The sequence below is a fragment of the Anolis sagrei genome, chromosome 3 (genome assembly GCF_037176765.1).
Source record: "Anolis sagrei isolate rAnoSag1 chromosome 3, rAnoSag1.mat, whole genome shotgun sequence".
Classification (NCBI taxonomy): Eukaryota; Metazoa; Chordata; class Lepidosauria; order Squamata; family Dactyloidae; genus Anolis; species Anolis sagrei.
The window spans coordinates 74,878,630-74,894,726 of NC_090023.1; the positions used below are offsets into that span (position 1 = coordinate 74,878,630).

At 40.9% G+C, this 16,097-nt stretch overlaps 1 protein-coding gene across 1 annotated transcript in view; it reads right to left on the minus strand.

Moving 5' to 3' along the window:
• Positions 1-15,085, minus strand: part of LOC132771821 (trefoil factor 2) — a 31,139-nt gene extending 16,054 nt beyond the window's left edge. Inside the window, exons 1-2 of the mRNA XM_067466235.1 lie at positions 11,171-15,085; positions 9,347-9,496 (exon numbers count right to left, since the gene is read on the minus strand). Of these exons, the coding sequence (XP_067322336.1) occupies positions 9,347-9,496; positions 11,171-11,342 (322 nt within the window). The 5' untranslated portion in view covers positions 11,343-15,085. The remainder of the gene's footprint in view (positions 1-9,346; positions 9,497-11,170) is intronic.
• Positions 15,086-16,097: the final 1,012 nt, after the last annotated feature.

The following is a 16,097-nucleotide window of genomic DNA, read 5'->3' on the forward strand; positions in this document are numbered from 1 at the left end:
TAATGGGTGGCTTTGGGAAATAAGGAATTAATATTATAGATATTTTGATTTAATGAAGGAAGCCGTGGCCCGGAGTTTGTAAGGTATGAGCTGGGCTGTCGAAAAGCCAGGCATCATGTAGATATATCATTCATAGGAGCACCATAATAAATTAAAGGCTTGATGCCAAAAAAACAAAAACAAAAAAGCACCCCAGCAGCCATAACACAACAGAGGTGTCCCTCTCTCCCTAACCCCATCTACAATTCCATGTAATCCAGTTTGAAACTGCATTATATACTCCAGGCAATTCATATAGGGAATGAATTAGACTGGCTCCTTCCCTGATGATATTTTGCAGGAAATTAAAGACTTGGTTGTTCAAGAAGGCGTTCGAACAAGAAGTGTAATTATTGGTAATGACTATAGGAATGGAACAACGGAAAATGATACTGGATTGTGATTTGGACGATGAGACGACGCCGAATGGTTTTCGTAGTAATGACGATGTTTTTGTATAATGCTGGATTGTGAATTGTTTTTTATACTGTGTCTTGAATTTTGTTCTTCCTATGTTGTACACCGCTGTGAGTCGCCCCCGGGCTGAGAACAGTGGTATATAAGCAAAGTAAATAAATAAATAAATAAATAATGCAATTCAGTGCCGTTACACTACATTATATGAGTCTGCACTAACCATATAATGGAGTTTCAAACTCGATTACATGGCAGTTTAGATGGAGACCTAGTTCAAGATTGTGTAAATATGGTATCAATTGCCCACCTATGTGCCTCCACAAATGCTGGAAGTTCTCCTCTTCCCTTTCCAAGGCTTCTTGGCATCCTTTTGGAATGCCAGGAGCTCTGGAGAAGCTTTGTACCTTGGCTCTGAGATTTATAATGTAAGTTTGAGGGTGAAACGAGGGCCAAGGAGAGAAAGGTGGCACTGACATCCCTCTTCCCTAGGCTGCCTAAACCCACTGAGGGGGATGACTATGAGGACTGCCCCCAGAGGGAGTCCCCACACACCCCATACCTGGAAAGATGTGGACCTTCCTGGAAAGTACGGATATTTCCAAGTATATTTTAAACTACCTCAGACATCCCTGTGCATATGAAGATTGGTTGGAGTCATGCAACATAGGATGGGGCTAAATATGTAACTCTTCTCCAAGAGCCTTTCAACATGATTTATTCCAATATCTGAGTAACTTGAGAGTTTTCGTTTTACAAGATCTTTAGCTTTCTCTGCCAAAAGGTGCTGATGCCTCACCAAACTCCAAATTCTGTGATTGAACCATGGCAGTTAAAGTGGTGTCAAACTGTATTCATTCTACAGTGTAGATGTACCCAGGGAAGCTTCTGGGGCTGTGAAAATAATTGAAATGGGGAGCTGAGGGATTGCCCTGTTTTCTTTTTGTTCTGCTTCACTTTTGCCATTAAGAAATGTATGGCAAGTTTTGTACCAAAGCTAGGGAGGGAAAGAGGATTAGCTTTACAGAATAGGCACAAAACATGAACTCAAACCAATATGAGGTCTTCTGAAGAGTTTTAAAAGCAATGGTGGGTATTAAATATTGTAATTACAGATTTTTAATATAGAGTTGTAGGACTGTGACTGTTCTCTGTTCTGTAAGGCTGTGGCTGGGTCTACACTGCTGTATAATCCAGTTTCTGAGTCCAGATTATCTCATTTGAACTCGATTACATCAGTGTAGATAGGGCCTATGTAGCCTAGATGTTAACCTACATGAATGCCACTTCAGTCCACTTTAACAGCTAACAGACAGATCAAGCAAATGAGGTGTGTTCTATAAGGAAAATAAAAGGAAAATAATGTTTCCATACCCTCCCTCCCACAGGCAAGTAATTAGAAGCAGGTGCCTGTTGCATGACCTTTTTGCATTCTTTCTACTAGGAGTGGAATGATCCTCCTGTTACGACCTCATTATACGGTCTAGGTGGCATAAACTGATCTAGCTCTGGTCATTCATGGAGCTGGCCAGCTACTAATAGAGAACATTGTGCCGGCTCCGTGGGTGAAGTAGGGTGGAACTGGCATGCCGCCATGACAAAATGGGATACTTCTAGAGTTATAGGACTGTGACTGCCCCCCCCCCCCTTGTGTGATCACTTTCCCAGTGATGCAGGCAATGTGAGGCGTGGGGCGCTGCATTCCCCACACCTCCTGCCACTGACCATCTGATGAAGTCGCAAGTGATTGGAAGCTGAATTGATCTTTCACTCAATCCTGTGACTGGCTCTTAAGGTGGGCTGGAGGGTGGGGCTATGAGACATTATTTAATTACACAGATATAACTAAATAGCAGATCTAGAATACCCATGGCTGAGAGCAATTAAAAATAATCATTTACGGGATGGACGCTGTGGACGCTGTGGACGCTGAGGTGGTAGACGGAACCGGGCTTCTGCCAGGGTGCTGAATCCCATAATGAAGGCAAGAGACAGGATGCAGAGCCATTTGAAGTTCATGCCTGGTTGGGATCTTCAGTCACTTATCTATTTGAGAATTTTAAATCAATGGTACGTCACCAGAGGCTGGATTTGTTCCCTGTGGAGAAAGGAGTTAGAAAATTAGGACATTTTGCTAAATGCTGAAATATTCTTATATGTGGGATCCAACCTGGAGTGGAATTAAAAGGGTCCTTTTTTAATTCCACAAAAGGCAAGATTGGAGCTTTGCATAACAGAAGTTCCAGTTTAGGTTGTTGTTTGGAGGTGTGCACTAATTACTTTTAGCTTGCTTCAAAGTTCTTGTTTCTCTGAGTTGGCCAGGTGCAAGTTCTCATTACTCAACTTTAGTGTTATGATGCTCTTTAACTGCCATGTTTTTATTACATAGGATGAACTTATGGCAATTCAAGTGGAATCATAGAGCTGTACATGTTTAGAGTGAAAGAGAGCCAGGAATCCAACCAGCTGTTCATATTTAGGGACCACGCTTCTCCCCCTTTTGGGACCTCATCACATGGATGAGGTCCACTGTTCAGATTCACCAGAACTCTGTGGCGAATTGGGGTGACAGCAGAGCAATCCCGGCATCCTGGCCGGCAGCTGAAACTTCCCCATCACACGTGGGGAAGTGCTGTTGCATGGCTGGTGTCTGCAGGAACTCCATTATCCCTTACAGGACACGGGGAGGTTTTTGTGTTGGCGACAGCAGTGTCTTACCATGCTGCTGCCCCATTTCAGCCATGGAGCTTCGCCGGAAGTCAGCCTATGTTGCCTGATGGGGGGCTTGGGGGTCCATAAGTGAACTAGGGCGGGAGCGTCTTGGGATGCTTATTTTCTCCTATGTAATAAAGCTGTGAGCTGCCACATCAGGAATATCCCAGCACCTGAGATTTCAGGGCTAAAATCTCAGATCTACAGATGTGCACTTGTGATGTCAGAGGAGGCGGGGCCTTATCATTAAGCCTAGTATCTTAAGCATAAACAACAGAAGCACAGAATTCCACATTCAAAAAACAAAAGAAATTAAGTGGAACAAATTAGGAAAATATACTCACACACACTTTTATTATCCAGTATCAGGTCCCCATTAATGTGTTAATCTGGCAACCCTATAAACCCTTCCATTGAAATTTAACCTCTCTGACCTGCCCTGATGGACAATTATCCTGTTGGAAAGTTTTCCTTGATGCCTCAGATTGGGCAACTTTGAACCAACCTATCCTTCTAGACAGTGTCTACCTGACAGAGAGAAAGGCTTTAATATATTTCTAAATGGTTTGAGAAAGTTGTGGCAAATGGAGTGAGTCCTCCCCTCTTTGGTTCTTGGAAAACCCATTTGTGAGACATAAGCCTGTTTCCTTGAAGACTTCTATCCAATGATAAAGATATAAATATTGATGTAACTGGATTTGCTTAGGTGATCCACTGCTATTTTTTTCCTTTACATTCCCCCCTCCCCACGATTTGTGTTTCCCCAATACCTCTCCTCTCCTCACTCATTTTTCCCCTTTTTAAATATATGTTGGTGTCATGCCACCACAGAGCCTTCCTCTATTTACTTTCCCAGTTAGGAAGTTTTATCCTGCATTGTATACAATTTTTATGGGAGGGATCCAAAGTTAGCCCCTTTCCTTTAAGGTATCCCCTTTAAGAACCCTTCCCAGAGGCAGAGTCTTGCAGCCAGGGATCCAGGGCCCTTCCACACAGCCATATAACCCAGAATATCAAGGCAGAAAATCCCACAATATCTGCTTTGAACTGGGTTATTTGAATCCACACTGCCATATATTCCAGTTCAAACCAGATAATGTGAGGTTTTATTCAGTTGTGTGGCAGGGGTTAAAGCTATGCCCCTGAAGTCAGTCATTTTGTTCAAGGAGGGTTCAAGAAGGCTGGAGACTTGACCATTAAGCCTGTTAACATTGGAACTCTTTGGCAAGAAACACATAAGCAAAGAACAAGAAGGAAGAACACAAAGCAATGTTAAGTAAAAAGAAGCTCTAATTCAGCAATACTTTAATCCTTTCTTGCAAAGACTTTTGTTAGTTCTAGGAGGAGGCAGGATTTGGAACTTGGTTGTTATTAAATTCTTGTTAAACGTTCATCTGTGCCACCCCAACCTGTTCTTAACAAGATTAAGACACCTTCCTTATAAACAGCTCATTGGGGGCAGAACAGTTGGCTTCTTCCACTACTCATACCATCTTAGAACGTCTCTTTCAGAAAATTGCAATGTTAAGATCCGTCAGTTGAATCATAACTGTGTCTGTTTGTATTTCTTCCCCTCTCTGTCTCTGTCTCTGTCTCTCCCTCTCTGTCTCTCTCTCATCGTCCCAACATCATAAAGAAAACCCTTATTATATGTCTTATAGTAACTGTGGCATAGACACCAATAATTGGGAAGCCCTGGCCCTTGAGTGCACTAGCTGGAGGTCACTGTGACCAGCAGTGCTGCAGAATTTGAAGAGGCACGAATAGAGGGCAAAAGGGAGAAACGTGCCAAGAGGAAAGTGCATCAAGCCAACCCCGACTGGGACCGCCTTCCCCCTGGAAACCGATGCCCTCACTGTGCGAGAAGATGTAGATCAAGAATAGGGCTTCACAGTCACCTCCGAACCCACTGCCAGGACACCGCACCTGGAGGATAACCTTACTCCGAAAACGAAGGATCGCCAAAGTAAGCAAGTAAGTATATGTCTTATACTAGAAGGACACATGATATAATGCTGGACTCAGACTTCAGTATCATAGATTTAGAAGAGACCACAAGGACTATCCAGTCCAACTCCCTGCTGCTTTCTTGATCTGTTGACTAGTTCCTGTTGGATTATTCCTCTCAGTGGCACCTCAGCTCAAAACTAGCCTTTGGAAATAAAAAGGTTGTAACAATTCTCACCTATTTGTTGTAGATTTAAGGATGGGACTTACCCCCACTTGAACCCAATATCAAGCAAGTCCTTGAAGGATGGCAGATGATCAGAACCAAGAAGGGCAACCCTAGTTATAAAGGGCGCAACTCTCTCCGTTTTCCTGTCCAGAACCCTTTGTGGTGAAACTTCTATGGTTAATTGACCAACAAAACTGCTGTTTCTCTTTCAAAAGGCAGAAAAAACGATTTCTGGTGGATTGAATTAACAATGTGTATAAACATAATAGTGTAGTAACCTTTTAACCAATACTTTAAACTTACACAACCCTATACATTAAAAGAATCCAGAAATAGTTCTGTGGTTAGAATAAATTGCTTCTTATCCATCCTTAAGCAACCAAGACTTAGGACACTAACTGACATTTTTCTTTTAAATTTGCAATTCTTTCAGGCAAGCATGAACCAAACATTTCCAGGTGGATCATTTTAGACAGGAACCTTATTTGGCACACACAATGCTAGTTTTTAAAATCAAAGGCTTAATAAGATCAATATTTCAATTTCTACCTGAGAAGAATTTTGGTAATTTGGTAATTAGCTTTGTATTCTAGATTGGGCATCTTTGGCCACTTCCACACAGCTGTATGAAATCCACATTGGACTGGGTTATATGGCAGTGTGGAACTCAGATAATCCAGTTCAAAACAGATATTGTGGATTATCTGCCTTGATATTCTGGGTTATATGGCTGTGTGGAAAGTCCATTTGAAGATATCTTCCATTTGAAAATATGGCCCATTCATTCTCACATTCCTTTAGACTTTTCTGATAGAATATTCCATTTCTCATTCCATAATATGTCCATCTGCTTTGATATATCTCTATTGCTATCAGAGTTTCAGGAATCACCCAGGCCCCTTCCACACAGCTGAATAAAATCCCAATATATGGCAGTGTGGACTCAGAAAACCCAGTTCAAAGCAGATATTGTGGGATTTTCTGCCTTGATATTCTGGGTTATATGACTGTGTGGAAGGGCTCCTAGTCAAGAGGATAGGCTGCCACAGAGATGATAATAAACAGATGACAAGAAGAAAATTGCTGGTCATTTAACCCCACAAAGCTGGAGAGATCAATTGCAAATTCTAGATCAACAGTGGATCCATAATCTCTCATATTTGGTATACTCCCTATATCTGATGAGACCTAATAGGAAACACACCTGGAGTCTCACAGTTGTCCAGTATTGCCCAAAGAATGATGTGGCAAAGTTATTTGGTGAGAAACTGGGAAAAGTATTGGTAACACCTCTTCCAAGACCATTGTCTGTTGGTTACAAGCTGTCTTTTCAACATGCCCAAGGCAATTGTGATAAAAAAAAATCCCTCTTGTCCCAGAAGGTCATTTCACTGCGTTCCCCTACCATGAGGAAAGCTCCTTCTAGGCCAAGGGCAGCTCTTGACCAGAGTAATTTGCTCCCAAACAGTGAGCTGCTGATCAAATGGTTGGCACACATAATATGAGAGTGAAAAAAATGAAAGAAGCCCTGCAACATAACTGGCAAATTTCCCCCTTATCTCCGAACATCTTATTTCATCTTAGCATGAATCCAGAGAGTAGGAAATTAACCATACTAGGAGAAATAAATTCCCTTCTGCTAGAACTGTTTCAACCCTTTTCAGGTGTTGATATTTCTAAGGCCTCATCATATAGGTAACCAGGGCTAGAGTCAGCGGCAAATGTTGATCTAGCCCTGGTTACTCACAGAGCTGGCCGGCTCCAATCACACGACATTGTGCCAGCTCTATGGGTGCTGCTGATGCCCTGGCAACACGGGAGGCTTCTCATGTTGCCATTCCTTCAATGGGATCATGTGTGTGTGTGTGTGAGTGTGTGTGGAGAGGGGGGTGGGTTGGCTTCCAATATTTTTCCAAACTACAAATATCTGGTTTCTTTTCTATTAGCATTATGAACAAAAATACAACTGCATCATTTTGCATTTTAAAAATAAGAATAGTTTTATTGCTTTGAACAGAGACCATATGCCAAATTTCTGAAATGAACAAAATCTATGAGTTATAATGTAGTTCTACATATGTTTCCCCAGAACTTTGTGCAGCAGTATTCAATGGTTGTTTTGCTAGCTGGGTGTAAGATTCCAAACTAATAGTCCTATTGCAAATAACAAGTGTGAATGCAAGGCAAAGTGACGTGCAAATGAACATTATTAGAGCACAAGCTATGAGGCATAGGATCCTCTTGCTTGAATTGTTCTGTTGGCAGAGTAGTTAGTTCCTTGTTTGAAGCATCATTTCAGCACTCTGGAAAAATAATGAAAAGAAGTGTAAGAACCAATGCCTTTCTTCCTTCTCGTGTCCACAGCAAATCAGTCAATAGAGTAACCAAAAAGTTATTTTCCTGGAAACATAATTACAGGTTTCTCTCCCATTCTTTCTCGCAGTGTATTTTAATTATCCGTTATGTATTGATTTATTTTATTAAAATATTTTGCATCATGCCCTTTTTTATTGAGCTTTCGGGGAGACAAATAGATAAATCAATAAAAACAAATTCTGATGGAAACCAATGAACATTTTAAACAAGATAAAAATGCATTAAATAATTCAAAAAGTTAAAAGAGCTTAAAAATCCCAAAGCCATACATGTATTTAAAAATAAATTAGGATCATGTGCTTTTGTAAAAAGCCATGTCTTAACCTGGTGCCATGCAGGGCTCTAATGGGAGGGTATTCTCCAAGGCATTCCTCAAGGGGAACACACACACTTTTCAAGGCAGTGCTCTCTGCCCGAGTTTCCACATGTTTTGTCTGAGAAGTGGAGAACACGCATTTATGGCCCCTTCTACGCAGCTGTATAAAATGCACATTGAACTGGATTATATGGCAGTGTGGACTCAGATAACTCTGTTCAAAGTAGATATTGTAGATTATCTGTCTTGATATTCTGGGTTGTATGGCTGTGATAGACAGGCTCCAAGGGGAAGGCATTTCCAAAGGTGTTCCACAAGGGGATGGCAATCTTGGCTAGGACTCAAGTGGGGTATCACAGCCAGGAAGATCCTCTGCTGTTAGTCCATCATATTGCCCTCATTCGTGGCCACACAAAAGGGACCTTTTGGCAGTGAAAGGAGGAGGTTAGGAAAATCCAAATAGCATTGGCACAGCTGAACTGAAATTGCCATTAACTACAACACGGTGGTATATGGAAATAAAAATCAGATGGTCAGTGGGGGAAAATGAGATTCTGGCTCTTTTTAGTATTTTGTGATATTGGCTATTATGTACAGCATAAGCATTGCAGCATGTACAACATTAGAAAGTTGTCTCATCTGCCCACAGTCATTATTTTTACATTACATGTATTTTACCCATGTAGACTACTGCAGATGGATAATACATTAGATTAAGATTGTATAATTCCCTTCTGCAAGAGTCTTGGCTGACTTAATGATTCTCCCTTTTAATATTTATTTCAAAATGTATAAAATAAAAGGATAATCAATATAATTGTGGTTGATGTTTAATATATTATGCTTAATGACACCCGCAGGAGTAGGTTGGGTAACATGACCCTTGTAGCATTACCAGGGCATCACAAGAATTTCTCCTATGTTTCAGATATGAATCTGACATCCCAGAGCCCAGGATAACCATGATCTGGCACCACTGTTCTGTTGTGTCACAATCTAACGAGTGTGTATGTGTGTGGAGGGGGGGGGGGGCATATTTCAGTCTACTGAAATTTGGAGGTGAGATGAGGGTTAACAATGGGAGACTGCTCCCTTGAGTCTCACAAACCTAACTTGATAATTGCTTTTCCTAGCTCAATCACATCCCCAAACAAGACAATAGAATATAATAGAAGAAAGTCATATAGAATTTGGTTTAAATGACATTTGCCATCAGCTGCTTTCTCAACTGCACTAAACGGAAAGTATAATTCACACCATTTCAAAAATGTGTTGCATTTCCAGTAAAAGTGGGATAGCATTTGTTTGATTACCTTCTGCTACAAGGACTTTATAGAAACACCATGGAACAGCAGGGGGTCTGGACTCAAAGCAGCATCCTCTGCTCTCACATATATCAGCAGGGATCCCAGGATATCCACAGTTCTTCCTGGCTTTCACTTCTGTAGGGCATACCTCCTTATCTGTTTTGGGGGAAAATTCACTGAGATTAGTAGTGCCTCATCATAATATCAGACTTTGGACAACTGATTCAGAATATGACTGTTGACATCCCCAAATTCTCAATACTCCAGAAGATAGGAGCAGAATTCAAAATGATCTTAACAGATTAGAGAGATGGGTCAAAACTAACAAAATGAAGTTCAACAGAGACAAATGCAAGATGCTTCACTTGGGCAGAAAAAAATGAAATGGAAAGATACAGAATGGGGTGGACGCCTGGCTCGACAGCAGTACGTGTGGAAAAGATCTCGGAGTCCTCGTGGACAGGAAGGTAAACATGAGCCAACAATGTAATGCAGTGGCTAAAAAAGCCAATGGGATTTTGGCCTGCATCAATAGGAGTATAGTGTCTAGATCCGGGGAAGTCATGCTACCCCTTTATTCTGCCTTGGTCAGACCACACCTGGAATACTGGGTCCAACTCTGGGCACTGCAATTGAAGGGAGATGTTGACAAGCTGGAATGTCTCCAGTGGAGGGTGACTAAAATGATCAAGGGTGTGGAGAACAAGCCCTATGAGGAGCAGCTTAAAGAGCTGGGCATGTTTAGCTTGAAGAAGAGAAGGCTGAGAAAAGACATGATGGCCACGTATAACTATGTGAGGGGAAGTCAAGTCTTTAAAAATGAACACTCTTCCAATGAATTTCACAGGTGCTATTGAAGATGGCTGGAACCCTCTTGGGGATTTTCTTCAGGAGTAGATGAGAACTGCATGGCTGCATAAAAACCACATCCATTAGAGAACAGCTGTTCTATTGCTACACAGCAGGGTCAGCACATTGGGCACCAACGCATATCTGGCACTCTTCCTGGTATCCTCTTAGGCCCCTTCTACATTGCCAAATTAAATCTAGATTATCTGTGTTGAACTGGAATATATGGCAGTGCACACTCATATAATCCAGTTCAAAGCAGAAAATGTGGATTATCTGCTTTGATAATCTGGATTATATGGCAGTGCAAAAGGAGCCTAAGAGTGATGGCAGATGATACCTTACTCTCTAAGGCCCGTCGCAAACTAGGTTTCTGCTGGAGAAACCCTTGCTAGCAAGTCCCTGACGTCATGAGCCTGCGCCTCTCTCCCCGCCCCTTTCTCCACCCCTTTCTCTTTGCGAGCGTGGTTTTTCCTTTGCTAGGGCAGCATTGCCCGCATTTTCTCTCAGTTGAATTCTGCCAACTGAGAGAAAATGCGGGCAATGCTGCCCTAGCAAAGGAAAAACCACGCTCGCATGGAGAAAGGGGCAGAGAAAGGGGCGGGGAGAGAGGCGGAGTCTCGTGACGTCAGGGACATGCTAGCAAGGGTTTCTCTCGCAGGAACAGAGTTTGCGACGGCTCTAAGAAACAAGGGATTTGACTCTGAAAGTACTGTTCACTAAACTACACTTTCAACTGTTTTTTAAAATTGCTTTCAATCATTGGTACAGAGCTGTACAAGTTATCACTTCCACTATCAAGCATGAGCAGAGAGGCTGAAACACTCTTGTTCTACCTTTCCTCCTTGAAAAGTGACACTCCACATTCCTTGGACATCTTTTAATTATTTTCTTCCTGGTACCAAAGCATATCCATCCCTCTGGCTCGAATGCTATATTTTAAAACAAAATATCAAAAGATTTTTCATGGAAATACATTACATGTTGGTGGGGCTGGACCAAAACACCACGGCACTCCTGGAACAGATGAATCAAAGCAACACCCGTTCTCCGTGCATTGCTGGGGGGTGATTCCAGGGGGTCCACAGTTCAATCTTGTTTTTGGATCTATCTTCTTGCATCGGCACTCAGCTGTTGAAAACAAAAAACCCATTTAACTCTTCTGCTGTTAGCATGATGTCTCTTTATTGACACTTTTCCTAATTCCAGATTTTTTGTTTAAAATTGATGTATGCTTTGCTGAAACAAATTAAAATGTGATGCTTCTGATTATGGGTCTCCTACTTTTTCCCGGACCTTCAGAATTGCAGGTTCTACCTTCCTCGAACCCACCAGATATCCATAGCATGCCCAGCCTTCCAAACATCATTCCCTAGGGCTGAGAGCAGCGGTTAATAAATGCAAGAAATAAAATAATAAATAATTCCTTCACTTTGATTGTGGAGCATTTTGCTAGTAAGATTTCCAGAAAATAAAAATGGGGTGTTTTATATCTATTTTTTCCCCTTCGGAATCACCAGGAATTGGTTTGCCCTAAGCCATCGTCACCCAGTCTCCAAAGAAACAAAACAAAAACCTGAAGTGACTATGGACCTCTGTATCTAGTTCAAAAGACAAATTGCTTCCCGTGGAGGCTTCCAGTAGAGATAATTCACCTTATTTATGTACAAGGGGGAAAGGCAGTCAAATGTAGTCTAAAGGAGGTGGGGTGGAACCTGGAAAAGCAGCCTTGAGGAGCTACATGCATCCATGGGGATGTACTTACCTAGCCCTTCACTAATGTTTCTCCACCAGATTATGCTTTTGGAAAGGACTGGACATATTCTTGACAAGAAAAAAAATCCTCATCATTTATAGCTATTACCACATTGCATTAATCTATTCCAGTCTTTGATTCTTAACCTGTGATGTACTGATACACACACAGAGAGATATAGAAACACACACCATTATTTGCTTTATATCCTGTCTTTCTTCCAATATTGGACCTAAATATTGATGTTCAACATGACATATCTGTATACGTACAATTACATCCCACAAAAAGGGCCCAATCTGTAGGAAACCAAGTTGATTCACAACTGTAAACCATTTCTACATTGCTATAAAATTGCCATGTAAAACTAATTGCCTGTTCAAAATCAAAGAACCCATAAATACATTGCATGACATAGGAATAGCTCATAAGAAGTAAGTGATAGGAGACCTATTTCTTCTCCAGCTATTAGGACTGTAGCTAAGTTCAGGTAAAAGTAAAGGTTTCCCCTTGACATTAAGTCTAGTTGTGTCCAACTCTGTGGGGTGGTGCTCATCTCCAATTCTAAGCCAAAGAGCTGGCTATGTCTGTAGATGCCTCCAAGGTCGTATGGCTGGCATGACTACATGGAGGACCGTTACCTTTTGGCAAAGCAGTACCTATTGATCTCACATTTTCATGTTTTCAAACTGCTAAGTTGGCAGAAGCTGGGGCTAACAGTGGCAGCTCACCCCACTCCCAGGATTCAAACCACCAACCTTGCGGTCAGCAAGTTCAGCAGCTCAGTGGTTTAACCTGCTGCGCAAACAAAAATGTTTGAAGATGTTACGAGTGTTATCATTGTCCCTGTTAAAAATATATATCCTACCATTTAGACCCCTGAATAAACATAAAGGGACACCCTAGCATAACTACACCTCTTCTCTTAGCACAAATGTGTAGCCTTAAAGCTGAGAAACAGCATGTGAATGTCAAGCCATACAATTTTAAATATAAGTTATGGAACTGAAGCGGAAATATTTGTCTGTGATTCACTAATGTAATTTTGCCAGAAAGGACCCCACAATCAGATCTTCAGTAATAGTACTTACGTGGAGGTTTGACCCCTTCAGTCAATGTGCTGAGCCCTAAAATTAAAATAAGGGACAATAACCAGACCCCCTTCTGTTCCATGGTGACTTGCGAGTCTTGGAAAGAAAAGATTTAAATCAAGAAAAGTACTGCACAGTCAAAATTGAATTCATTTTATACCATAATTTATGTTTGTGTACTGAGTTCAGATAACAAATTTCTAAATGTACTCCACCTCAAGTATCTCTCAATTTTTGATTAGGAAATGTTACCAAGTTTTCCTTATGTATACAGTGGCGATATCTGGATGATAAATGCCGAATGAAGTGCTAAAAATGGCATCGGTCAACCACCTTTAATTACCTCAACTGGGATGTAAGCCAACATTGCAAATATCTGCACTTATTCCTATGGAAGACATTTTACAAAGTAAGAAGGACATGCACAAAAACTGATATGATTTTTCTAACATTAGCTTCACAACAAAGTAGTTTGTTGAGTGTGCCTTCAAGTAGTTTTTGACTTATGGTGATCCTAGGGCAAATCTATCATTGTTTTTCTTGGTAAGATATAGCAAAAGGGGTTGCCTTTGACTGTGGCCAAGTTGACCCAATGGGTTTCCATGGCTGAGTAGGGCTCAAACCCAGAGTCATAGCCCAATGCTCACTATGCCATGCTGTTCTCACACCAGTACAAATGCCAATCTTCAGTCATAAATCAAATTTCTGAAATCATAGCATTGACATAGAACTCAATCAACTCTCCATAGCCACACATTCAAATATCAACAATGTAATAATATTCCAAAAAAGTTCCAAAAACCAACCCTCAATTTTGCCATTTTATATAATGGAGACCATTTTACTATACAATTGTATATGATGGAACCTGAGCATTGACGGGTTTTGATATCCATGGGAGGTCATGGAATCAAACTACTGTTTAACCACATCTCGTGATAGTTCTTTATGCTCTCTTTTGGGTGTTAGTGATGAGGTAGATGAAGGAAAGTGATTTTTGCACCATAGAATAACAACCTATAGCATTCAGAAGTCTTTTAAAAAATAACTATAACAAATTATTTAACTATCTATTTAACCAGTGATTCTCAACCTGTGGGTTCCCAGATGTTTTGGCCTTCAGCTCCCAGAAATCCTAACAGCTGCTGGTAAACTGGCTGGGATTTCTGGGAGTTGTAGGTCAAAACACTTGGGGACCCACAGGTTGAGAACTAATGTATTAACTATCACATTATGTGTCAAATGTAGCTTTCAAAAGTTTGGGGCATCCTCACATCACCATCAGAAATATGTAATGGCCTATGAACAGTGAAAGCGGCATAATGAAATATATTGAAATGCTCAGTTTAAAAAGAGTAATAAAATAGAAGATCTTTGCTTCAGTAAAAGGTGGAAATGATTAATGCAGCATGTCGTAGCTCATTGCACTATCAGCAAAGGTTTTTCTCTAGCCAATGGTTAAATGTTTCACTATCTGTCTAATCTAGGACTCGTTAGGCGTGTGCATATTACCACTACTTACATCATAGTTGTCACTGTGACTAAAATCAACGACCTTTTAAAATGTATATGTCAATATGGGTCTGGTACTTCTAACAAACAGTTTAATCTGAAATCAGCTTGCATAGCTTGTTTTAAATATAACATTGCTAACACTATGTAACATGATTTTTGTTCATGGGTTATAAATGTCATTTCTTAATTAGCTCTATCATAAAAATATGGAAAAAGTTTATTAAATTCCAAAAACTTTGTTTTTGCAGGACATCCTACAGCACATTTTGCTCTAGTTTTTCAATGAATATCTCATAGGACCTCTTCATTTGGGGCTTTCCCCTCTTTGGGATGGGGCCTGCTGAGCGCCATCAGGTGATGCTGGCTTGGCCTCACCCCATTTCTCTGGAAGTGGAGGGGAAGTGTTGCAGGACACTTCCTCTGTCATGACAGAAAGGAAAGTGCTTTGGGTAGCTCCAATGGATTTTTTTGCCCTTTCCTCCATATGATGATGATGATGATGATGATGATGATGATGATAATACTTTATTTATATCCCACCACCATCTCCCCAAGGGGACTCGGGGTGGCTAATAACATGAGGCTAAGCCCAACAATTACAACAAAACAAAATACAATATACAATAATACATCAACAAAAATATAATAAAATATAACAAAAAGAAAAAATACAAAATAAACACAGGATGTGACATAAAATAACAGAAAAATTGAACAGACAGGGCAGGTGGAAGAAAAAGCAACACACATTGCCCCCCCCCCTCCATTTACCCATATGATGGGGACAGGATGCCAACACGCCTTGTCCCATCCCCACAATGTGATGGGGAAAGTTGTCACAAGTTGCCCTGCACATCTGCTGGTGAAACGGCATGGCCCCAGGGACCATGTGAAGAGGTCCTGTAGAGGCCCAACCAATTCTACATAATTTGTGGCAGTCACAAAAATGAAGTTACTGGAATATATCAACTACTTTTAAAGTAAGTACTACACAATGAATCAGGAAATAACACTTTCAAATCAGGAACAGATTTTTTTTTCAAATTTTGTTGCTTCAATATCTTTAGTGGATTGCTTTATGTTTATTAGAAATAAGGCAAATGATTTAAAAACACAATTTAAACCCCTAATGCTAACCAAAATGCCTGGGTTATTTATTTATATCTCATATATGTGTGTGTGTGTGTGTGTGTGAATGAAAGTATGTATGTTTGTTTACTTTTCCATTTGTACACAAAAGCTGTTGCTAGGTGAGGCGGCCCTCTGTAATGTCACTGGATTGGCCGCTGCTAGGTAAAGGGTTGGCTGTTGATAGGTGAAGTGGCCCTCCGTGATGTCATGTGTTTTCCACTATAGGGCCTACCACAGAACCACTGAAGTGCCCTCCCCCCAGCCATTCATCCTGGATAAGAGCAGGGGAAATTGCAGAAACATCTGTTTACATCCTATACCCTTAGGCCTCTCTTCCCCATCCCCTCAGCCTAATAACATATGATTTGATCCTGAGAAAACCCACTGAAATTGTGTCCTGACCGGTTTCCTTTTG